The following is a 26,035-nucleotide window of genomic DNA, read 5'->3' on the forward strand; positions in this document are numbered from 1 at the left end:
TTCTCTGTCCTAGCCTATCTACTTCCGCACGTCACTTACTTTTTTCCCTCTCATCTTGCGAGGTATAGGCTTATTGAGCTGGTTCCTTTGACTTATCACTCCTTGACGTTACTATGATAAAATGTTTGAATCATCGATAGAATGGTAGGTTTTTGCTTAGGTGTACATAGGACTCATTTTGGCTTTTCGGAATTGTCGGTTAAAACCTCTACCTGTGATACTTTCAATTTGAAACTTCATTTTTAAACAGCGATGGCTGGAGAATTAAAAGTTCAAAGCTTGGTTCTAACCGGAATCGAATTTTACTTCCAAAGTCAGATTGAACCGATGAAAAAATTTCTTCTTTCTGGGCTTTGTTTCTGAATCGCTTTTGTTTCGGATTCCCTGAGGGATCTGATTGCTGTCATCAACTCTGCTGAAGCTTACTGATGAGTAAAAAATAAACACCGGAGACGCATTGAAGCCCAAGACGCTTTGAAGGACTTAGATAGACTCAAACGCAAGTTTTAGCATCTCAACTCCATCAGCTTGTTAATCAAGACTCTGGTGAAGAAGCTCAGTCACCAGTTTAGGATGAGTTTATATACTCCTGTCAGAATAGCATGATTTAGTCCCCTTGTAATATTATTGGAAACATCTGAGAGACAGGCCCTGTTTCCGACGACCAGGTGGCACTTGCCCTTTCTTCCTGGTAACTAATATCGCGGTCGATTGATTACTTATAATTGTACAAGAAGGTCGCATGAAGGTCATAACTGTCTCGGCACAGAGCCAGTCTCAATAGGAGTCTTAGTCAAGGAAGTAAGTCGTATTTCGGATCGGAATTAGAAAATTAGTTTCTCCGACCGGTGAAATTCGGATTATAATAAGTCAAAGCTTCCTCTTTATGCACTTTTAAAACTTACTAATGATATTCGTTTTTAAATAGGTATTTAAAGGACTCTTCTCATGTTTTCCCTGGTGGGAAGACTTCGGAGAATTTTTGTTTTTAATCAGCCTTGTCAGATAGAATACTTGTAGCGACAACTTCACCTTGGCAAACTCGTAAGCCCCTGTGATTTATAAATAAAAAACTTTTCAACTCAAAGTAAGGAGCAACATTAAATTCAAAACAAAGATAAATTATTACGTATGTGAGGGGGGAGGGGTGCTTACTTCTCGATATCTCGTTCTTCACTCTAAAGTTCTATGGTACTTTTGAAAAAGCTTCTTATCGTTCTAATTAAACGGCCCTTGTGTTTCAAGAGTTTTAATTAGAGAATTGAGACAACATTCAAAATTGAGCGTAAAGAGCGATGTGTTGACGAGGGGACAACCCCCCAATATATGAATAATTTCTGTTTGTCTTAAGTTATAATGTTGCTCTTTACTTTGAGTTGAAAAAACTTCTTTTTTTGATTGTTTTTTTTTTTAAATAATGCCTAGTAATGCGACTCCACCTCCATGAAAATGTCCGCCTTCCCCCTGGGAAAGATCCTCTATCCCTTAGACGGAAGATCCATTTGACATTCAATCCCAGGAAAAATTTAACCGAACCCAGGGGCTGGGTGGTCGTATTGTCTCCAAATACGCAGTTATTTGACAACTATGCTTAACAAAATGGTTACTTCAGAATTTCGATCGGACGATTACAGGAAAAAAGGGACCATCCTTTGGCAAACAATTCAAAATTCCACATTTTGGCATATAGGAGCGTGAAACCTCTAAAATAGGGTTTTCTGATTCATTAGGATTATTTTACTTTTAGAGGGGTATTCCCCCTTTTTTTCGAAAATCATCCAAATGTTCTCAGGCTCGTAACTTTGCTGGGTAGCATTAAACTTAATGAATCTTATATATATACTAGCTGTTGGGGTGGCGCTTCGTGCCACCCCAACACCTAGTTGGTGGGGGCGCTTCGCGCCCCCCCCCCCAAGCCCCCGCGCGCGCGTAAGTCGTTACGCGCCATATTAGTTACGCGCCATTGTAGTTGTGTCCCTATGTCCCACCTGTGAATATAGATAGATATATTATATATATGTTTTTAACTACGTAAAACTTGCGAATATACAACATTCTTTGCTGTCCCATTGTCTGTGCATATAAATAGATTGTCAGGTTTACCGACTCTTGAACATGCAACATATAATGGTCCATGGGAAAGCAATCCGTATTCAGATCTATACCTCATGATTCTAATGATTACCCTTGAGCTTTGTTGATGGTGATTGCTAATCGAACATTCCTTGTCCCGGTGTCCCGGTCGTCATTTATATCCCCCTGTGCCCCCCGGCGTCCCCGTTGTAGTTGTATCCCTGTGTCCCGGTCGTCATTTATATTTTTTACTTATGTCCTGGTCATTATGGCTTATGTATGGTCATTTATATTCCCTGTGTCCCCGTCGTCATTTGTATCCCGGTGTCCCGGTCTGTATATACATTCGTTTTTTAGTTTTTGTTTTTCTCCTTTATTTTTTTCCTTTTTTATTTTTTTTCTTTTTTAGTTTATTTAGATTTTTAGATTTTTTAGTTTTTTTATTAGTTTTTAGTTTTTTTTTTTTCTTTTTAGTTTTTTTGTAGTTTTTACCTTCTTTTTAGTTTTTTTAGTTTTTTTTTTTTTACTTATGTCCTGGTCGTCATTTATACTCCCTGTGTCCCGGTGCTTTGTTGATTGCTAATCGTACATTCCTTTTGTCCCGGTCGCTTTCTCTTTGAGTGTCGTCATACCTGGTTGGTGGGGGCGCTTCGCGCCCCCCCCCCCAAGCCCCCCCGCGCGCGTAAGTTATATTATATATATGTTTTTAACTACGTAAAACTTGCGAATATACAACATTCTTTGCTGTCCCATTGTCTGTGCATATAAATAGATTGTCAGGTTTACCGACTCTTGAACATGCTACATATAATGGTCCATGGGAAAACAATCCGTATTCAGATCTATACCTCATGATTCTAATGATTGCCCTTGAGCTTTGTTGATGGTGATTGCTAATCGACCATTCCCTGTCCCGGTGTCCCGGTCGTCATTTATATCCCCCTGTGCCCCCCGGCGTCCCCGTTGTAGTTGTGTCCCTGTGTCCCGGTCGTCATTTATATTTTTTACTTATGTCCTGATCATTATGGCTTATGTATGGTCATTTATATTCCCTGTGTCCCGGTCGTCATTTGTATCCCGGTGTCCCGGTCTGTATATACATTCGTTTTTTAGTTTTGTTTTTCTCCTTTATTTTTTTCCTTTTTTATTTTTTTTTTCTTTTTTAGTTTATTTAGATTTTTAGATTTTTTAGTTTTTTATTAGTTTTTAGGTTTTTTTTCTTTTTAGTTTTTTTGTAGTTTTTACCTTCTTTTTAGTTTTTTAGTTTTTTTTTTTTACTTATGTCCTGGTCGTCATTTATACTCCGTGTCCCGGTGCTTTGTTGATTGCTAATCGAACATTCCTTTTGTCCCGGTCGCTTTCTCTTTGAGTGTCGTCATTTATTTTTTCTTTTTTATTTCTTACCTTTTTTAGTTTTTTTTAGTTTTTTAGATGAAATTTTTTTTTAGTTTTTTTCTTTTTTTTCTTTTTAGTTTTTTATTGGTTTTTACCTTTTTTTTTAGCTTTTTTAGTTTTTTTCGTTTTTTCTTTTTACTTTCTTTTTTAGTTTTTATCTTTTTTATTTTTTTTTTATTTTTATTCTTAATTTTATTAGTTTTCTTTTTCTCTTCTATTTTTCAGTTTTTTCCTTTTTTTTAGTTTTTTTTTTAGTTTTTTACCTTTTTTAGTTTTTTTTAGTTTTTTTAGTTTTTTAGCCTTTTTATTTTTTTATTAGTTTTTAGTTTTTTTGTAGTTTTTGCCTTTTTTTAGTTTTTTCAGTTTTTTTTTTAGTTTTTAGTTTTTTACCTTTTTTAGCCTAAAATTTTATTAGTTTTCTTTTTCTCTTCTATTTTTTAGTTTTTACCTTTTTTTAGTTTTTTTTAGTTTTTTTAGTTTTTTAGCCTTTTTATTTTTTTTATTAGTTTTTAGTTTTTTAGTAGTTTTTGCCTTTTTTTAGTTTTTTCCATGACGTCACCTGATCCATCCACAGATCCACACACAGACAACTTATTTTTATATATATAGAAGATATATATATATATATATATATATATATATATATATATATATATATATATATATATATATTGAATTAGCATAATAAACGGATTGTTTGATATATCTATTGATATTGAAATTTCGTTTTTAAATTTTATGTTATTATTGAGCTCCTTACTGGTTCATTACCACGAATTGTTTGGTCAAAAACTTAAAACATGGCTTAAACCCTGTCATTTGTACAAAATGTCTTCGAAACTTGGCTTAAGGTGTGATTATGACAATGCGCGGGCACATATGGCACTGTTAATAAAGAAACAGTTAAAAACTGGGATGGGAGATATCTCCAAATCACTCATGCTCCCTCGACCTCGCCCATCGAACTTTCATGTGACTGGACCCCTTAAAGAGGCTCCACATAGAAAACATTTTCGATCCAAAGAAAAATTTAGAAATTTAGGTGCAAAAGTGGCTTCAAGATCTACCCGAAGAATTTTATGTCAGAGGCATACACACACTACAACAATGACGGGTCAAATTTGCAAATGTTGCTGGCTACTATAGTGAAAAAAGAATTAACCAGTGCAACAGCACAAACACAGAAACAAACGCACACCACACAACCGAACATAAAAAACATAAAATTAAAAAAATATATTAAATAATATATAATAAATGATGCATAAAATATAATAGATAATATATAGAATATAAAAAAATATATAAACAAAAAAGAAAGACAGAAGGAGAAAGGAATACTGTTTTCCTCCTTTATTAATTATCAAACAGCATAGCCAAAACTTGGATTAATTAAACAAACCGTTTCTGAGCTGGATAAATTTGTCTCGTCACTTATTGAACGACTCTCTCACTAATCATCAGTATTTAGCTTTGTTCACATGTGTCCCAATGCTTTTTATTTTGTAGCCTCCATAAGAAGTTTCCTCTTTTTTCTCGCTTTCAGAAAGAAATATACCTATGACAACTTACAAATGGTATGTCTTCTCAAAAGATCGAAATTGAGCTCGTGCTGACTTCCTTTTTTGATGTGCTGTTTGCATTAGTGACAAATATAGCATAATCTTGGAACATTGGTCTGTCAGGATGGAATTATAAATGATGAGGAATCAGTATTTCTCCTTTTCTTTCATCAATCTAGCAGTGAATCTTTAAACTAGAAAAGACTTAGTTTTGCTATATTAAAGACTAACGTTTACATTTTCCTTTGTTCTAAAACAGTGGTTATAATTAATTTAACTGTCAAAACGTTTTTATTTTTTGTTTCAGCCCAAAGTTGTTGTTGTTTTTTCAAAGTCTTTTCCTTTGGGAAATTATATCATTTCTGATTGTTTACTGAATCTTCTTGAAGGGGAAAAATCTACCTTTGAACATAATCCATTATTGATATTTTGAAACTGTACTAACCGAGTTGCCATCGGTGGATATACTCTTCCTCTCTTTGGCACCAATGCAGGAATGCCAGCCAAAATTAAAAATGTCCAAAGGTTTACTTGTGGAAATTTCAAGGTTTGAACAAAATCAAAGAAATTAAATGAGAATTATATACGTGCTTTTCCCGAGGTTTTATACCAACGACTAAAATCCGAAGATCTTGGAAAAATCCAAAAGAGTGACACCCTGCACCAAATGCTGAAATAACTCCGTTGAGTGTCTCAAAATCATGTTGTAAAAAAACAACCTGTGGGAGTTTTCTTGCAAAACCTATCAGTGGCTTCAGAAAGTCTTTTGACGCGCAAACTATGTTTGTATTCTTTAATTGTATGCTCTATTTTCATTGTGAGCACGGTTTTAAGATATTTTCTGACGAAGTTGAGGCATCGAAAGCAACAGGATGTTTTAGTTATGTTGCGAGAGTAACACAATTAGTACCGCAACCGCAACTTTGTCCTTTTTGCCGCCGGTTTGAGTTTATTTTGAAAAAGGCCCGAAAGAAAAGCTGGTCTTCCCCGAATGGGATTGGAAAATGTCGTAAGGAAAGATATAAGGGAAATGGGAACTTCTTTGAAGGGTGTAAAGTAGGAGGACTTGAATAGGTAAAGATGGAGGAGGAGCGTGTTAGCTGTGTTGGCCTCAGTTGACCTGGTGCTGCAGTGACTTGTTAGTAGTAGTAACCAGAAAAAAAATTATCTGTTTGTCTGTGTCTGCATTTTCCTTGGTAAGGTTGACGTATTTCTAGAGAACAACCATTGATGCTTGAGAGGTTGTTTCAGGGCCCAATGTTAAAGGGGTTTTGCATTTCACTATAATTGTTAGTATGTGATGATAATTTCCAGTTTCTCTTGCATGTGTATTTGATGGGATCTTGTATTCCTTTTCAGGTATGGAGAAATATACCATTACAGCTTTGTAGCTTAACATTTTCATTGTCATTCAGTTGTCTCCGTCCCTTTGAAGTTGTTACCCATTAGAGATAATCTGGCATAAACTTATCGTTATCCGAAATGAAGTGAACATACGGAGACAATTACTTACAGACTAAGGAAATCAGATGACATTAAGGCCAGATTTCTGTCAAGGCATCAAGGAACTATTGTCGATTTTTCCCAACTAATGTGGACCCAAACTTTCTATATTCCCTTACCCATGAAATAGTGAAATGCTCCTTGTCTTTTGGTAATCTTAAGGGTCCACTGAACAGATAAAGGATTATTTCCCCTTGATGATACAAAAAAAGTATTGCTGTCACCAGAAATGTCAGAAACTGAATCACATTGGCTGGACACTTAATATTAAAACTGTGGAATAAAGGTCAAATCAAAGAGTATTGGTAATTTATGCGAAATTTTTGTTTGATTTGTAGAAATGGAACGAAAATGCTTAAAAACAAGTTCTTGATGCGTATCCAGAAGTTATTTGTGTAACCCACTTGTTACTAGGTAATGTGATAAGATGGCGTTGTATTTTTAATTTCAGTTAACTATTTGGCCTCTTTTTAGGACATGAATATTCTCAGAGATTATATATCATATGCTAAGGAAATGGTACATCCAAAACTGAACGACGAAGCTGGCACACGTCTAATCGAAGTTTATGTTGATATGAGAAGAATCGGTGCTGGTCGAGGTCAGATTACTGCCTATCCTCGTCAACTAGAGTCGCTCATTCGCCTGGCAGAAGCTCATGCAAAAATGCGCCTATCAGACGTTGTTGAATTGATTGATGTAGAAGAGGCGTATAGGCTTCATAGGTTAACCCCATACTTTTATCTTTTAATACTGATTTGGTTCAATCCCGCTTTCTGGGGCTATAATGAAAGAAAGGTTGAGATGGCTGGGCCACGTTCTACGGATGAAGGATGACAGATTACCGAAGATTGTCCTTTTTGGCCAACCGTCTGGGGCTACACGGAAAGCAGGTCGTCCTTGTCTGGGTTGGGAGGATGTCATAAATAAGGATTTAAAGGAAATGGGAACTTCCTGGGAGGGTGTAAAGAGGGAGGCTTTAAATAGATTAGGTTGGAGGAGGAGCGTGCGTAGCTGTGTTGGCCTCAGGCGGCTTGGTGCTGCAGTGAGTTATTAGTAGTAGTAGTAGTAGTAGTAGTATAACCCCCCCCCCATCTACCCTTTTTTTAAATGGATACCCATAGGGATAATAAAAAGGGCTTCAAACTATAATACAAAGCATACTGCCTATAGGTTCACTACAGCGCTCAGCATTAAAAGCTACACAATTTTTTGCTTTTATTATTATTATTATTGTTATTTATGGTTTTTACGCACGGGGTCTTAGGCCCACTTCCTTACGAACAATAAAGACGTGAATCCTCCCTCCCCTGGTGCACAAAAATATATGTCGTATCTCTATTTGTCTTTCTCTACTCATATCCTTGTCCTAGCCGACTTTTTCATTATTAAAAGTAATTTGAATTGATGTCACCAGATATAAGCTTAGGTGTGACTCCTTTTATGCTTTCTCTGAGAAAAAAAAATGACCATATCCATCGCTTAGCTATTTTATTCTTGGTACAGAAGTGTCGCTTTTTTCCCAATGTTAGAGTAATAGTAGTCGCTTTTGGATGTTTTATTCAGCTCCCTTTATTTATTTATCACCGTGATATCCGATGACTCCGACGCAATGTTTTTTCCTTGTCATCTTTTTCATTTCTTTATTTCGTTACCACTGTGATTTCTAAGCAAGAAAGAGATTGAACCTGTAGATCCAATTTAAGTAGGGACAAGGGGTTCTTTACTTTCTAATTGTTTCTGCTCGGAGGGTTTTCAAAATAGCAGTTAGGCATTTTTTTTTATTTTACCATCTCTAGAAAATTTGCCCGTTAAAAAATAGAAATGAGACTGACTAAAGCACGTACAAAGCACTTCTATCAAAACGTATAACTTTTACGTATTTTTTATGCGTGTTCTTTTTACGTATTCTACGTACTTACGTCAAAACTTACAAAAATACTTGAAAAGTTGATAGACATGATGGTAGAACTATAAACATAATAAGATTCCAGGGAGAGGTAGGGTTGGAACCCTCCTACCCTCTGTGCATACTAGTATGCACATTTTAAGATGATGGTCATTTTTCACAATAGTCAAATCTTGAGTTCCAATAATTAACTTTGGGGGGGGGGGGGGAATTGGTTATTTAAGAGTACATTTGTGTGTTCCCTTTTTCAAAAGGAATCGAGTATTAGGACAGTTCTTGGTGAGGGAGTATCGTACCCACTTCTACTAAGATTCTCAAAAAAGAGAATCGTCGTTTGTAATAATTGTAAATTTTCGTTTTTTGGGTCTTCCTTCTGAAATTTATATAACTGGTTGCGTTCAAAAAGGTTTTCTTTTTTAATGTTTTTGAATTATTATAATCCCTTTAGAAATATTTTTGCAATTGCCAGTTTTTTGCTCTTTATGCAATTTAATGTCTTTTCATACTATATCATACTGAGTCTTTTCAAAAATATTTGATTATTGAAGCTTCCCCGATTTCTAACACTGATTCGTACTAAGCTTGTAACTTTTATAATAATAATAATAATTTAATTATAACCCCTGCACAAAAAAATGTTAGGATAGTGGAAACAATGTTAGGATAGTGGAGTAAAAAGAGAGAAAACAGAAATAAACATCAGAAAGGAAAACAACACAAGAAAAGAAAATATCACATAAGTACAACAAAATCAACAAGGAAAAAAGTCAACAGAACAAACGGATGAGCCCGTGCTATGGGGTAAGCTGTCGATATTCTTGTGCCAATAACTTATGAAGCTCCTGTAGTTTTGCAGTTAAATCGGGAGCTTTATATTTTTGGATTATTCTCCGACTTCGATATAATCGAGGTAGATAAAGCAGGTATTTACAGTATTTATAGTAACATCTACGTAGTTTACATAAGTCACTCTTTTTCAGTAGTTTTTGTTTTCCCTTTTAAGGTTTCTGAATTGTTGTAATCCCTTGTCAAAATATCGAATCAACATTTGTAATAATAGCAAATTTTCATTTTTTGGGCCCTCATGCTGGCACTATATGACTGGTTGCGTTCAAACCCGTAAGATTAATCACCTAGTGAGTGGATTTTATCTAACAAAAAAAAACTAATTTTAAAACTTTCAGGCATTTTTCCAGTTTGAACTAAACATTAAAAACATTTCTCAGGCCCCATAAATATTTTTACAGTTTCCATCATAACTTTAGCGATTCTGAACTGAACTTAAAAATTTTATCAGCTTTTTTTCATATCTTAAAAAGACATTGCTTATGCTTATGAGAAAAGAAATTCGGCAGTGATGTTTTTCTAACACCGATTTCAACTAATCTTCAAACTTTTGGTTTTCGTTCTTAAGGTTTTGAATTGTTGGAATCTCTTGTTAAAATATATACAAATATTTTTGTAATTACCAGTTTGTTGCTCTTTACGCAATTTAATATCTTTTCATACTAAGACTATTCAAAGATATTTGATTATTACCGCAAGTCCGACTAATAACAACGATTTCTACTAAGCTTCAAAAATTTTGTTTTCTTTTTTAAGGTTTTTGAATTGTTGTAATCCCTTGCCAAAATATATGCAAATATTTTTACAATTACAAGTTTTGCTCTTTAAGTAATTTAATATAAACTTTAATATACATCTTCGCACATCAAATTTTTCCACACAAGTGTGACAAGTATGGTGACGTCATTGCAGTACTGATGTATACAAAAATGACGTCCCTGACATAAATTTGTTTTCCTCCAAAGTTAAGGCTCTTAACAAATTTTCTCAAACTTCAGACCTATCTAGATCTTTTTTTGGGCCAGATTGTCCCAGGATACAAATTTTTTCGAAAAAATTAGTGCTCACTCTTTCAAAGTTAAAAACCTTTAGTTAAAGAAAAAGAATATAACTAAGACCTAAAACCTAAATTATAATGATAAAACGGAACCAAAAAGGAAAGTAACAAAACCATTCCCAAGTGGATAAGCTAAGAGTGATGTCTCAAATTGGGAACCACTAGTTTAATCAAAGATAAACGTTCAACATAGAACATTAAGGAGCCACATGGCATATCTCCCTGATTTTCCAAAATGAAAAGTTTCCATATTTTTCCAAATAAAAATTTCTCCAATGTTCCAAAATGAAAACTCTCATTATTGCTTTGCTCTTTTCTAGAACGTACAAAACTGAAGTTATTACTGTAGTTTTTAGTTGTTATACAAAGGATAGTGTCTAATGAGGAGAAACATATATACCGGCAACGATTCTAGGGCCTTTTCATACCCCAGCCTCTTTGTTATACGTTTTCACGATGGTTCATGTAATTATAATTATTCATGTAATTAGCTTATTTTTAATATTTTCGGAATTTTTGAATTTTGTCCACAAGAAGTGTCAAAGCCCCTAACAGTAAAGTTTAAACTTATTGAACCTTAGAAATGCTAATTATAATATCATTTGTATAACAATAAATACTGACTATAGTTCCACAGAGTATTAACAAATCGACTTGGTGGGGGGGGGGACTTGGGCAACATTGCTCTTAGCTTCTACTAATCTGTGTGATGAATAAATTTATTAATTTGATAATTCGAATATGAAGTTTATTTCAATTTTTATAATTTCCAGAGAGGCTTTGAAGCAATCAGCAACTGATCCGATGTCCGGTAAGATCGATGTATCCATTCTTACAACTGGGATAAGCTCCGCTGGTCGAAAGAGACGAGTTGAAATAGCCAAAGCCCTCAAACAACTAATTGAATCCAAGGGAAGTGTTTCCACTTTGGGCTATCAGAAATTATATTCTGAATTCAGAGAAGGGTCGCAGCTTGTAAGTAAATGCCTTTAATTTCCCTCATTCGCATCATTGGTTGTTCATAACATCAGTAATAGTTTTGTAGATAGGGGCCTGCAACCTCAGCTCTGGGACACTCAGACCTGCTCAATATGATAGTGTAACTTGCATGTAGAACATACCTTTTTTTTTCATACCCCTTATTTGCAATTATTTTGAAAAAAGTTATGCTGATAACTCAATGGGAAGCTAAAATTAGTAAACGTTACATTTTTGAAGTCACCATTAAAGTTCTGTTTACTTTTATTCGTTTAGGCCATAGTTGCAAAAATTACGTTGTCTTTTCTGGTTGAAGAGAGGAGTTGCTCTTTATTTACTGTTCAGTGCCATGTATTGTTTTATGTTCTACTGATTTCGTGAAAAATCCTTAAATTACAACTAATATAACTTTACGTTAGGTATATCTAATAGATATTAACTTAACAAAGGAGGAAATTTGTATCCTAGTCAAAAATGCATACAGGTCTGGCCTTTATGTAAGGGTCAGACGATTCATCCTGAAGAAGGAATTTATCATGAAAGGGGATTGAAAAATAAATGTCTTTCTCAACATTGTTTTTTCAATTACCTCTGTTAAATGTAATCTTTCTCTTCCAACCCCTTCCACGCATCTCCCCTTATATGCAGGCATAATCATAGTGGTATTAATTTTAGGAAGGTTCTATGTTTTGTTGATGTGTTATATTCATTTGGGAAGATTGAGTCAAGGCACTTATCATTCATTTTTCTGTGCCCCCTACTATTTCGTCACCGAGAGGCACGCTTACCATGGTTTGAAAACAGTTTAACTTTACAGTTGTGACTCCAATGCTGCTCAATTAATTTCTAAAACCGTTGGCAATGAATGACAAAATGAAAAAACAATATCTGTGAAGAAGAAAAAACGAGGATAATTCTAGCCAGTGAAACAAGAAAAGATGAATATGCGGATGTTCCGATCAAAACCTCCGCTTTTCTGTCGCTAGTTCAATAAAGAGTAAAAAATGTACAAATAAGTCTCAATGATAAAACGAAAATGAAGAAATCTCAAAACAAGCACTAAATTAAAAGAGGCTTTCTCGAAGTAACGGTGGATAATTTTCACGTTTTTTGAAGATAAGCGTAGTTTTGAAGATAAATGAAAAAAACATTGGAAAAGAAGTAAAAAGGATAAATGCAGCCAGTGAAAAAAGGAAAGATAAATATGCCGATACCTCGGTCAAGACGCCCGCTTGACGTAAATAGAGAGTTGTCCTTCCACTGTCACTTCTAGAGGTTCTCTTTTAATTCAGTGCTTATTGAGGACGGTTAAGGGAAGATCTCGATCGAGATACTGTATATTTATCTTTCCTTTTTTCTCTGGCTGGAATTATCCTCGTTTTTTCTTCTTCACAATTTTTTTTTGTTTTATCGAAGTAGCTCGATTCTTGAAGTTAAAAGTTCTGCATACTTTAAAAATAGTTGTTTCGGTATTTTCCTTCTAAAGTTCTTGAATCAGAAATAGTCTTTTGAATTTCTCCTATGTGTGTAATCCAGGTTCTGTCACTCAATTGTCATTTTAGTTGATCATTATATTCATGCAAATGACATTTCGTTTACCCCTTTCTGTGACCAATCCTGTCTGAACAGGTTGTTCATCAATGTTATAATACTTAATTTATCGTCTGTCAGTCATTAAAAAAAAAAATACTAAAACTACCACAACAAAATCAAGTTTTCTTTTCATGTGCATTGTTAATAATGTTTGCAGTAAAAGCGAACGATTTGGGTGAAATGTTGGTTTTTAGTGAAGAGTGACCGTTTTAATAGGCTGTGCAATAGTGCTGCCTAAGTAATGAGCAAAATAGGCTCTATGTATTTTTTTTCACCTAGGCACTTCGTATGGAAGGGGTTGTCTTAGAAATTTCGGAAGGGTCCGTTCGATTGGAAATTAAAACTTCTTAAGCCATTTTAAACAATCAAAAGTGATTGGAGGGCAACCAGCTCCCTCCCTGACCCGTTTCTTGCCAAAGATATCCGATCAATATTTAAAGATGCCCATTTTTCAGCATAGTTGAAAGGTCCAATAGCTATGATATTTCTCTGGGGGTGACCCCCCCCCCAGCCTCTGGAAATAGGGATGTAAGCTATTGAGTCTACCCATTGTTCACACATAGTATGTGTTTTTGGGAAAGGAGGGCATGTTTGACCCTTGGTATTCAAAAAGACTAAGGGCATTCAGATAATGCTTTCAGGGAATGCTGAGGGGAATGTTGAACTAAATCAGAATGCTATGTGCGTGCAGATTTTCAAATGAGCGTATTGGCAGCATCTCAGGAAGGTCTTAGGGTATTAAGTGGGCCTTTCAGGGCGTTATGAGGGAGGTATTCAACAGATCAGTAGGCAATATGTTTATTCTACTATAATTGTTACTACTACTGCTTCTACGGCTGCTTCTGCTACTTCTGCTACCAAGACTAAAAAGTATTGGGGTGTATTAAGGAATGAAGTACTAGTGCATTAAGTATTAAGGTGAATACTGAGGGGAAAATAAGCTAAATCAAAACGCACTAAGTGTATGCGGTTTTTTTAATGTTGTATATCAGTAATATCTTAAGAAGGACTTATAGTGGTAAATTAGAGCTTTCAAGGTATGTTGAGAGGGATGTTAAACTAACCAAAAGGCACTATTTCCCTACTATTGCTACTGCGATTACTAATACTACTGAGGTCAAGGGTCAAGGTCAAGGGAATCTTCAGAAGAATGTTGAACTAAAGCAAAACACACTATGTGCATGCGTGTTGTCAAATAAGACTTATCAGCAATATCTCAGAAACGGCTTATAGTATCAAAATTGAAATTTGAGTACACGTTGGGGGGAGGATGTTGAACTTAACAAAAGACAATATGTGTATGTTATTCCTACTAACTCTCCTGCTAGTCTACTATTTTCACTATGGATAAAGGTGTTAAGACAAAATTTTATCTAAATGTTAAGAGGGATATTGAACTAAATCAAAATACTGTATTAATGTAGGCTGTCGCAAGGAAGTATCAGCAATATCTCAGATACCCACTGTCAGCAACTGCTTAGAGTATTTATTTGCCTCTTTCAGGGCGTTTTGAGAAGTATACTGAATTAACCATAAGGAACTAATTGCACATAACTATTACTACTTCTACTGCATCTACTCCTGCTAATAGCTATACTCCTACTATCATTCCTGAGGATAGTGATATTAAATCGAATCTTTTTAGGGAATATCGATCAGGATATCTAACTAAATGAAAACTAAAAGCATGCAGGTTGTCAAAAAAGGGTATCAGCAATATCTTTGGAACAGCATAGATTATTATGCTGAAACTTTCATGGCGGGTTGAAAATACCAAAAGGCATTATATTCATACTACAGCTACTATTACTGCTGCTATGACTGCTAATACTACTCATTCTAAGAATAAGGGCATCAAGGTGAAACTTTCAGGGAATGTTCAGGGGATGATGAACTTATAAAAAAACACACTATATGCATGCAGGTTGTCAAAATGGCGTGTCAACAATAGCTAAAGAACGGCGTAGAGTACTAAGTTTTCAGGACATATTGAGAAGGATGTTGAGTTAGCTGAAAAGCATTCTATGCGCATTATTGCTACTGCTGCTGCTAAGAGTATTAATCTAAAACACGCAGGGCTTCTAATACTACTTACTACTGCTTTTGAACTAAATCAGAATAGTTAAAGAGTATCCAGGTTGTCAAAATGGCACAGGCGGGATATCTCAGGAATGGAATAGGGTATTAGGTTGAAACTGTCAGGGAAAGTTGACCGGGATGCCAAATTAAATCAAAACACACTGTATGCATGCAGGTTGTCAAAAGGGTGTATCAAAATATTTTAGAAACGGCTGAGGGTAGAAAGTTCAAAATCCGTGGGAAAGTCGGCCGGAGAATACTTAGGGTTTCCTTTTGTTTTGTCAAAATGAAGGTACTTATCTACTTTTACTTTTGACAGGAATTAGACACTGCCCCGCCCCGCCCGGCATCCATAATCTCTCCAATAGATGTTTTCCATGAGGTAGCTATGTGCAACGGCTTCGACATGGTTCAGTCAATCATTGTCCCAGAGCCGACCAAAGAGGTGGAAGCCTCCAAGCGGCCCTATGTTGTTTTTCATAACTGACCACCAATCTTTCTTCTGGCCTTCAGGTCGACGTTTCGAATTTTCAAGCGGCTTTGCTTTAATAGCAGACTTCGAGATGTTTTGGTAGTCATAATGACATACACAATGGTCTAGCCACACGGACCATCGTCCCTTTACAAACTCCGAGACTGGGTAATGTTTTTTACTGTGCGCCCGGATCTCCTTATTAGATACTTGTTCATGGAACTGGACATATAGAATACGACGAAGGCAGTCGTGACCAAAGATATCCAACTTAATACTATTGTAAGCTTTGACAGCCAATGTTTCGCACCGATATAGGAGAGTACGTTTGACGGTCGCCTCGGAGACTCCAATTACGTAGTGAGGCTTAGGCTTCGATACTTCCACAGTGATTTACTGTGCTGAGAAAACTGGCAGTTGGTAGGAGAATACGCCTCTCAATTGATTCAACTCCACAAGAGATCCGAGGTGGACAAATTCTATAACTTACTCAATGCTGGTGCCATTTATGGATGTAAAAGGGGATTCTGGGAATCGCCACTTATCACGTTGGTCTTTATTGAGCTAATTCCTAATCCGACCATTGCAGAGTAGTATGCAACATTACCCATCATCATTTGTGCTTTCAGTGGATCATCTTCAGAGAGGGCCATATCATTAGTATTATCTAAGTCATTGAACTGAACACCTTTTCCAATCGTTACTTCTTCGTTTATGCTGACAACCCTCTCCGCAATCCAGTCAATTTGCATAATTGGGAAGGATGGGGGATAGAACGTCGCCTTGTTTTACTTCCGAGTCTACAGCTAAATTTCCAGACTCTTCACCATAAGTCCGTACCCTCATTTTATGCTTTCAAAAGATCTACAAAATGCGAAGGCATTCCATCTTCTTCTAGGATATGCCCACATCTATGACGCTGCTGTAACAGGAACCTTAGGATAAAAATTTGCTCTTTGCAAGAACTCCAGGTTCGACAGCCTGTTTAGATATACTGAGTAGAAGAATCGCAAATAACTTTGGCGTAATTTCAGTGAGTGGTTCCACGGTAGTTTTCGCATTCTGACTTGTTGAAGAGAGGGAGAAGGATTGAAACTTTCCAGTCCTTTTGCAAATTCTTTCCTGTCCAAATTTGATCAAACAGCAGTGTGAGTTGAGCAGTAACAATCTCATCAGCAGCTTTATATGGATCTGGAGGCAGACAGGCTTCACCAGGAGACTTGTGGCTCCTCAGTGAACGAATGACTTTTGTTTATATCATCGATATCTGGGGGTTCGAGACAAACTCCATAAAGTGCTTGAAGGACCGCTGGAGGAGGACTTGGGATTATCTACGGATGATGTGGCGAACTCAAGAGCTCTTGAAAATTTTCTTTGCCTATCTCTTCTGGAAGATTTTTTTTAAATTCTGCTCTACGCTTCTTACGCTCTGCTTTAGAGCAAGATGCTCGACATTTGTCGGCCTAGTTAAGGGTTTCTTGGCTGATCCAGGATTTCCATTTTAGTTTTGATGTACGCACTTCTTTCGTTGACTCCTGCATTGCTACAGCCAACTGCTTCCACTTTCTCTGTACAGAACTATAGGAAACCTCCTCGACGTTTTCTTCATCATTCACTATGGACAGAGCGCTTAACCTGTTTGACTAGTTCAGGCGGAACATTATATACAGTGAGACCAATGAGCCCAATGACCCTGTTGTCAAAACGGGTTCCAAACCAAAAAGGGCTAACTACAAATTGAGTTGAGTCATCCTTTGAGCCAAATCTGGCATTCCAATCTCCAGCAAGAACAAGGAAGTCTCGGGGCGTAACTTGCCCCAGAATTTTGTTTCAGGTCGTTATAAAACGCAGACTCTGTCTCATCTGTCATATTTAAGGGTGGGGCGTACACAGAGATGACTGTAGTGTAAGATTTGCAGCATCTGAAAGGTGAAAACCAACTACCTTGAATAATACAGGTGGCACGGCTCATTTGATGGGCTAATAATAGTCGATATACAACAATCGAAGATCTGACTTTCAGACGGACAGAGAATGTTGATTCCACACTTTTCCATCTCGTTTGCCATTAGTATCTTGGTAGGGTCAGCTTTTATTGATCGAACGTTCTACGATCCGATCTTCAAGACGTTTTTACTATCTAGGGAGGATCGTCGATTTTTTCACCCCTATCACCTTCCATAACGGAAGCGCGTCGTCTACCGGGGACGCCGCACCATTTTTTGAAATTTTTATGTTTGGCATAACAAGGAATTTTTCTTGGGGATTTATTTGACCAGCAAGTCTCCAGCTTGCTGGTGCCCTTTAAGTTTTTGCCTAGCGCTGAATAATGGTGCCGTTTCTATCTCTCCGCCACGATGTAGATTTTCCCACCAAAAGACTAGGGGTGGAATTTCTGCCTAACCTTCGAGGGCTTAAAATGAAGGTACGACTTTGTTTCAGTAAATTCAAATTTATTTGAATATCAAGCGAATTTTTGGCTTTTGTCTTTCAGTGTTGATTTTAGCTTCTCTTTTTTCCCGTTTGTAAATTTGTCTATGCTCAGAAATATCAAATAGAATGGATTGTTCAAGCTGAGTAATATTTTGTTAAAACGAAACGCCAATTTATGAGAGATGTTCTTGAAATATTTGAAGAAACGCTAGAATACCCCAGTAAACAAAAATAAACGGAAAAGATTACAAACTCAACGTCTGCTATTTTTTTTATTAAAAAAAGTTGTTTAGGCTAGTCACATGTCAAGTATTTTCTTTTCTTCTTAGCACGAGCATTTTTGTTTTCACTCATATTCAATGCTTCAAGTTTTTTCTTTTGTTGATTTAATATTTCTTCATGTTCCCCTGCTTAAAAGCTATTGGAGGCGAAGTTTATCGACTATCTCTTGCGACACATCAAATGTTTATGCTGCACATGAAGCTTCCGAAAGAACTGTTTCTTTTCAAAACTTCTCTAGACAGCTGATCCTATTGGCTTAAAAAAAAAAGTCTTGAGCCGTTGAAAGAAATTAAATCACATTTTTCTATAGAAAAGATGAGAATAAAGGGGAATATTGAAATGAGAATATTGAAAATTGTCAGTGAAGTATGATGTGACTGATAAATAGTTTTAGGAGAGATTATAACGAAAGTCTAATCATTTTCTTTTCCATTTGCTAAGCATAAAAAATGAAATCCTTATTTTCACCTCGGTTTAAGCTATATTTAGCCTCGCATATGATTCAATGAACTATGACAAATTAAATTTTTCGGGAACTGGTGGCTAGAGAAAACCCTGACATCATAATATATGTTTGAGAGTGCTGTAAATTGGGAGAGAATAGGGGGTTGGTAGGGGATGGGTGTTAGGCATTTTTCCATTGGGTCTGATTATTGATAAAAGTGTATTTCACTGCATAATGTTTTTTTTTCTCACTCTCTTTCTCTCTCTCTCTCTCTCTCTCTCTCTCTCTCTCTCTCTCTCTCTCTCTCTCTCTCTCTCTCTCTCTTTCTTTCTTTCTTTCTTTCTTTCTTTGTCACTCTCTCCTTCTCTCTTACTTCTAAAAGCTGCAGTTTGTACCTTGAGAGTAAAGCGCAGCTCAAAAAAACAAAATAGAAAAAAAGCATAGCAGATTTGGGACAAACCGGATGAATCTCTGTTGCTTGGAAGGAAGCATATAGTTTAGTTTTTTGTCGTTCTTTTGTAGTAATAAACAAAAAAGCAGTCAACGAAGGAACACGATCATATTTGCTGAAATTTCTCACAATCTAGGAATAAAGTATTAGCTTTTGTGGTCAATTTCCGAAAATTTAAAAGGGAGAGGGAATGAAGACTTTTTAATTTTTCAAATGGGAATTTTAAACAACGTAATTTTCTAAGTCTTGGGGGGAGTCAATCAAATCAAGAGATAAATATACTCCAAATCCCCCTCCTCCAATTTGTGATCCTTTGTGCGAATGTGATATACAGGGTTAAACTGGGATTAGTTATTTTCCTGTATGGTCAGTTAATCATGCTTAGTTTCACGTACATATAAAATCCACTTATCATAAAGGCTGAATAGATGTTATTTAGTGTACCTCTGAGAAATGACCTAGGAACAAGTTTAAAGTGTTTTCAATCCAAAGCCCAAATCTTTTAAAATGTAAACCTTTTTACATTTTAAAGCTTTAGCTCTGTCAAAGTCCCGATTGCTGCCTTTAATTGAAAGTAAAAATGTAATTTTACTAACTGCTCTCTGCGAGCAGAATCGCTCACCTCCTTCTAAGAGGTAGGTTAGTTTTGACAGCATAAAGACTACGAAGTGGGTCCACCCCCTTTGAATCCCGATCCTTTTTAATCCAAAGGCCAAATCTTAAGTCTAAAAACCTTTTTACATTTTAAAGCTTTAGCTCTGTCAAAGTCCCAATTGTTGCCTTTAATTGAAAGTAAAAATGTAATTTTACTAACTTCCCTCTGCGAGCAGAATCGCTCACCTCTATCTAAGAGGTAGGTTAGTTTTGACAGTATAAATACTACGAATTGGGTCCACCCCCTTCGAATCCCAATCCTGACACTTTTTTTAACTTCTTCATGGTGCAGGTTTTATTAATTTTCTTGCAAGTGCAGGTGTTTGTTATGTAATAAAGAATGTTTTCGAAAAGATACAGGAGCCTGTTACATAATGGGAGTTTCTTTCTTCGATTTTTCTTCGATTGCTTGAAAACCTACGAGGGCCAGGAAAAACCTTCAGTGGCCCCGTCAAATCATGATTTCTTTGGTTGTTACATAATAGGACTTGTTAGAGTTCAGGGACCACCACTAGGGAACTTTCAAGACACCTAGTCCTACGAGTCCGAACAGTCAAGTTCAACGGGGCTCTAGCATCCAATTTCACCGGGGCCCATAGCAACCATTTCCAACGGCGAACCTAGCGAGCAATTTCACTGGAGCCCTAGCTACTAGATTCAATGGCGGGGCCTAGGAATCAATTCCAACGAGAGGCCCTAGCATCATATTTCACCGGGTTCCTAGCAACCAATTCCAAGAGGACCCTTAGCTAGAAATTTCACTGGGGCCCTAGCAGTCAATTCGAACGGGGGCCCGCTATTCAAGTGGAGGCCTTCCTCTTAAAACTGAGGATGATGTAATTTTGCGTGCCTAGGTAGATTTATGGGGAATGATGTAATCTCGCGTGACATGTTTCTTCAGGGGCCCGTGGAGAATCCCCGCTTGTAACTGAGCATGGCACACACGTGGGTGCTAAGTAATACTTTAAGAGATTTCATTTTTCTTTCAAGTCATTTTTTTTTATTCAAGTCGTTTTTTCTTCCAGATTTAATTTTCTTCGAGATTTTTTTTTTCTCAGAGAATCTTTATAATGCAAAGATTTTAGTCCGCTTTAGGAATAGAAAGAGATTTTCCCTCAATGGATTGAGCGCTAGACAGCTGGGCCAAGAAAGCCTTCCTAATATTTTGATTCTGGGAATACTGTTTAATGGAAACATTTCGAAAAATCTATGGATCACGTGCCTGGTATGTCTGGAATAATTGACTATTGGTGAGAAAATCGACTACTGGAAATAGGTCACATTTGACGTGCACCTGTATGTTACCATGTTATTAATTTTCTAATATGACCTAGACAGGTTAAGTTAGGTATTTAGTCAGTAAGATGTTACATGGCATTGGCTTTATATATTTCATAGTGTAAATGATTGTGTATTAAAAATTTGTCCTAGAACAAGAAATTATAAGATACATACTTTTTTGCGGGGGAGCGCTGTTATTAGAGGTAAATCTAAGCCACCTTAAGAGATATTTTAGAAATCTTTTAATGAAAATTTTTCGTTTGTTTGACTGGGTGTTACGCTTCCCGTCTAATTTTTTTAGCGCCTCTCACTTTAACTATAAACTGCAGAACGTGATGCCCACCTTGGAAAACTACGGATGGCCCACGGTACCTCTGGCTTGTATAATTACACCTAAAGCATGTTCAGAAATATTCTTACGAAAATAACCATTAACACTAGAATCGATCATTTAGATTTAAGAACAAATTCCCATTAGCGTTTCTTCTAAAGACTCCTGGCAATTAAGGCCAGCATGGCACAATGTACCAGTTCAATCACACCCTCTGGTTCACATTATCATACCTAAGGGTTTTTCAACCTTTTCCCCACAAATATAACTTTACAAACTAAAAATTACCAGTGTATTGATTGAACAGCGGAAACTTACCATTTCAATGTTAGATTACGATGTTCCGTAACATTTATCAGCCTGTGACACTCAATGGCTGACACATGGCACCTTCTGGCAAGTGTTATCACTCATATGGGATTTTTCGGGAATTTTCCTTTAAGGCATCGGTTTACACTAGGATCGATAGTTTAAACTTAATGAAATTTTCCCTATTATTGTTTCTTCTGATGACTGCTTGCAATAGAGGCGAGCCTGGCACAATGTACCAGGCTGATGACACCCTCTGGCGCACAATATAACACCTAAGGGTTTTTCAATGTTTTCCCACAAAAATAATCTTATAAGCTAAAAACGACTATTGCTTCTAATGGAACATCGAAAACTTGAAATTTAATGGTTATATTGCGAGTTCCATGGCAATTCCCACTCTTTGACACTCAGTGGATGACACACGGAACCCTCTATCAAGCATTGTCATACATGGAATTCTTGGGGCATTTTCCTTTAGAAATATTCGTTTACACTAGAATCGATTTTTTAAAGCTAATGAAAAATCCCCAATAGAGCTTCTTCTGATGGCTTTCGGCAATTGAGGCAAGCATGGCACATCGTACTAGCCCGAAGACACCCTTTTGTGTACATTATCACAATTATGCATTTTCAACCTTTTCCCCACAAAAGTAGCTTTATCAACTAAATGTTACAACTGTCTTTAAACTTGCCACATCATTATTAGATTGCAATATTCCAGGGCAATTCACGCCATCGTGGCAATGTATGGCTAGCCCATGGCATCCCTGTGATACATATTATCATTCATATAACATTCTAAACCTTATGCTGATTCCAAGATTACTTATGCGGCTGTCCTATGATAATCTATGGTTGGTCATCGACAATAGCTAGTTTATTGTACGTTTCGAGCAGTATCATTTTTACATTGGAAGGATATTTCTCTTTTAAAAGGTGAAGATGAAATATTTCAAGAATTTATGCGCACATGATTAATTTTTCGTTGTATTGAATGCTCACAAGGAGAAATATTTGAACTATAAAACAAGCATTAATGGGGAGCTTCTTGGAAATTTATGTTTGCGTTGTCTTGATAGTGAGACATTAAATTCCTTTGGAATACCCAAAAACTTCATCTTAAGTGATCGTGGATTTGCGAGAGTAACATTTCCATAGATGATAGCACGCAAAGAGAATGCAGGTCTAAAACTTTTAGTTGATGACGAAGGTCAACTTCTTGCTATTGTTGCTGGTAACACATTACCCGTTTATAAATAGTATCACCATCTTTCTGGTACTGGCATTCAAGAGAAGGCAAGCAGAAGACAAACCTACTAGAGCACCAACGTCATAATGCGTATCTTATCCGGGTGCTGAAACTGCAGCCTATGTAAAAACAATTTCAAAATAGACGGTGAAACTGTAAATAAAAGAAAAAGGGCATTGACATATAATTTCACCAAGGAATATAAATATGAATTGATGAAAAACAAACCACCGAAAGATTTTCATTAAGATTAAACGATTGACTCCGGTGTAAATGGATATTTTTGCAGAAAAATAATTGGAAAATGCCACATGTGTGAAAATGCTTGCCAGAGGGTGCCATTGAGTGTCACAGGCTGGGAATTGCCATGGAACATCGCAATCTAACAATGAGATGACAAGTTTCCACTATTCAAATAAAAACAATAGTAATTTTTAGTTTATAAAGTTATTTTTGCTTGGAAAGTGTTGTTAAACCTTTAGGTTTGATAATATGTGCCAGATGGTATCCTCGGGCTGGCACATTGTTCACGTGTGGCGTCATTGGCCAAGAATAATCAGAAGAAACGTCATAGAAATTTTCCTTTAAATGTAAATGATCGATTGTAGTGTAAACGGTTATTTTTTTGTAGGAAAATGTCTAAAAATGCTTAGGTTGTAATAAGGCACGCCAGGGGGTGCGTGTGCCATCCATATTTTATCCACGGTGGCGTGAATTGCCGTGGGGGCATCATACTCAACAGCTTAAATTTAAGGTGGGAGGTGTGAAAAGAATTTTTTTGACGGAAGAGGACAGAAATCTAAAACCCAGACAAAGAAACGGGGCAATTTCATTAAAAGCCCTAAAATGTATCGCTTTATGTGGCTTAAATTTACCTCTAATAACCAGCCTCCCCCTTCCAAAATTCTGTGTCTTTTAGATTTCTTGTTAGATTAGGATAATTCTTGTTAGAATTATCATATTAGATTTCTTGTTTAGATTACATAATCATTTATGCAATGAAATATCTAAAGTTAATGTTATGTAACATCTCACTGATTCAATACCTAACCTAACCTGTAGAGATTACGTTAGAAAATTAATAACATTTTAACATGTAGTTGCTTGTCAAATGTAACCAATTTTAAGTAATTAATTTTCTTCCCCGAGTGTTAGTTATTTCAGACATAGCAAGACCCATGAAATTTTAGGGAAAGTTTACATTGGAAATTATTCTCCGAATCAAAATGGTAGGAAGGCTTTCGTGGTCCAGCTGTATATCACTCCATTCCGTTGAGGTGAAATCTCTGCCGATTCCTATAAGTGGACGAAAATCATTGGATTCTAAAGGTTCCTTGAGAAAAAATCTTGAAGAAAATGAAATCACGGAAAAAAACGCCTTGAAAGAAAATGAAATCCTGAAGACGAAATCTCTTAAAGTATTATGTTGCAAGCCACGTTTGCATCATCAGTACATAAAATCCACGTGTATTCCCTCCTCAGTGACCGGCAGGGGTTCCCCATAGGATCTGAAGAAACAAGTCAAGTAAGGATGCATCATCTTTAAGAAGTCGAGTCAGATTACATCATTTTTATTTAGAAGTGGGGGTTAGAAATGGCTGCTAGGGCCCCTGTTGGAATTGGTTGATAGGGTCCCCGTTGGGATTAGATGTTAGGGCCCCCGGTAGAATTGCTCACTAGTGCCCCCGTTGGAATTAATTGCCAGGGGCCTGATGAAATTCGTTGCATGGGGCCAGTTGAATTGATTGCTAGGGCCCCCTTTGGTATTGACTGTTAGGGCCTCCTTTGAATTGGAGGCTAGGGCCACCTTGTGAAATTGAATTCCAGGACCCTCCGTTTGAATGTTATTTTAAATCCCGATTGAATCCGGTGACATTGGGGGAATTGGAGGGGGAAACCTAAAATCTTGGAAAACGCTTTGAGTGGAGGGATCGGGATGAAACTTGGTGGGGAAAATAAGGACAAGTCCCAGATGCGTGATTGACAATAGGAATAGATCCGCTCTCTTTGGGGGAGTTGGGGGGAGAGTTGATTCTGAAAATTAGAAAAATGAGGTATTTTTAGCTTACGAACAGGTGATCAGATCTTAATGGAATTTGATATTTAAAAGGGCCTTAAGCTTCAGAGATCTTATTCTAAATTCCGACCAGATCTGGTGACATTAGGGGGAGCTGGAGGGGGAAACCGGAAATCTTGGAAAACGTTAAAATTGAGGTATCTTTACTTGATATATAGAAATATTTTATGTCTCAGATGCTCCATTTTCAATTCGAATCCGGGGACATGGGGATTGGAGGAGGAAACAGAAATCTTGGAAACTGGAAATCTCGGAAAACGCTTAGAGTGGAGAGATTGGGATGAAACTTGATGGGAAGAATAAGCACAAATTCTAGATACGTAATTGACATAATTGGAACGGATCTGCTCTCTTTGGGGGAGTTGGGGGGGGGGGATGTTAATTCAGAAAAATTAGAAAAATTGATGTATTTTTAACTTAAGAACGAGTGACCGGATCTGAATGAAATTTGATATTTTGATGGAACTCATGTCTCAAAGTTCTTATTTTAAATCCCGACCAGATCTGGTGACACTCGGGAGAGTTGGAGGGAGAAACTGGAAATCTTGTAAAACGTTTAGAGTGAAGAGATTGGGATTAAACTTGGTGGATAGAATAAGGAAATGTCGTAGATACGTGATTGACGTGGACTGAATCCGGTCTCTTTGGGGGAGTTAGGGGGGTCAGTGCTTTGGCGAGTTTGACGCTTCTGGGCGTGCTAGGACGATGAAAACTGTTAGGCGTGTCAGGGATCTGTACAAATTAACTTGATAATGTCGTCTTCCCCGATTCGACCATCTGGGTGGCTGAAAGGAGAGGAAAAATTAGAAAAAATGAGGTATTTTTAAATTACGAGTGGGTAATCGAATTTTAATGAATTTTTATATTTAGAAGAACCTCGTGTCTCAGAGCTCTTATTTTTAATCCCAACCGGCATTAAGCCTCTGATTTTCCTTTTAAATTAATCCATTGATTCTTAGAATTTTGCTACAGCTCATGCCATATGAGCTCTTGGCTCTTCCGGCCTCGTCACAAGTGGCATATGAGCTCTTAGCTCTTGTTCAAACAATCAAA

The 26,035-nt window shown here is 36.7% G+C and overlaps 1 protein-coding gene across 1 annotated transcript in view; it reads left to right on the top strand.

The window, feature by feature from the left end:
- LOC136042047 (DNA replication licensing factor MCM4-like) overlaps positions 1 to 26,035 on the top strand; it is a 135,345-nt gene that overhangs the window by 89,971 nt on the left and 19,339 nt on the right. The window contains exons 7-8 of the mRNA XM_065726907.1: positions 7,008 to 7,258; positions 11,119 to 11,320. Coding sequence (XP_065582979.1) covers positions 7,008 to 7,258; positions 11,119 to 11,320 — 453 coding nt within the window. The remainder of the gene's footprint in view (positions 1 to 7,007; positions 7,259 to 11,118; positions 11,321 to 26,035) is intronic.

This window comes from Artemia franciscana, unplaced genomic scaffold (genome assembly GCF_032884065.1).
Source record: "Artemia franciscana unplaced genomic scaffold, ASM3288406v1 PGA_scaffold_58, whole genome shotgun sequence".
Classification (NCBI taxonomy): Eukaryota; Metazoa; Arthropoda; class Branchiopoda; order Anostraca; family Artemiidae; genus Artemia; species Artemia franciscana.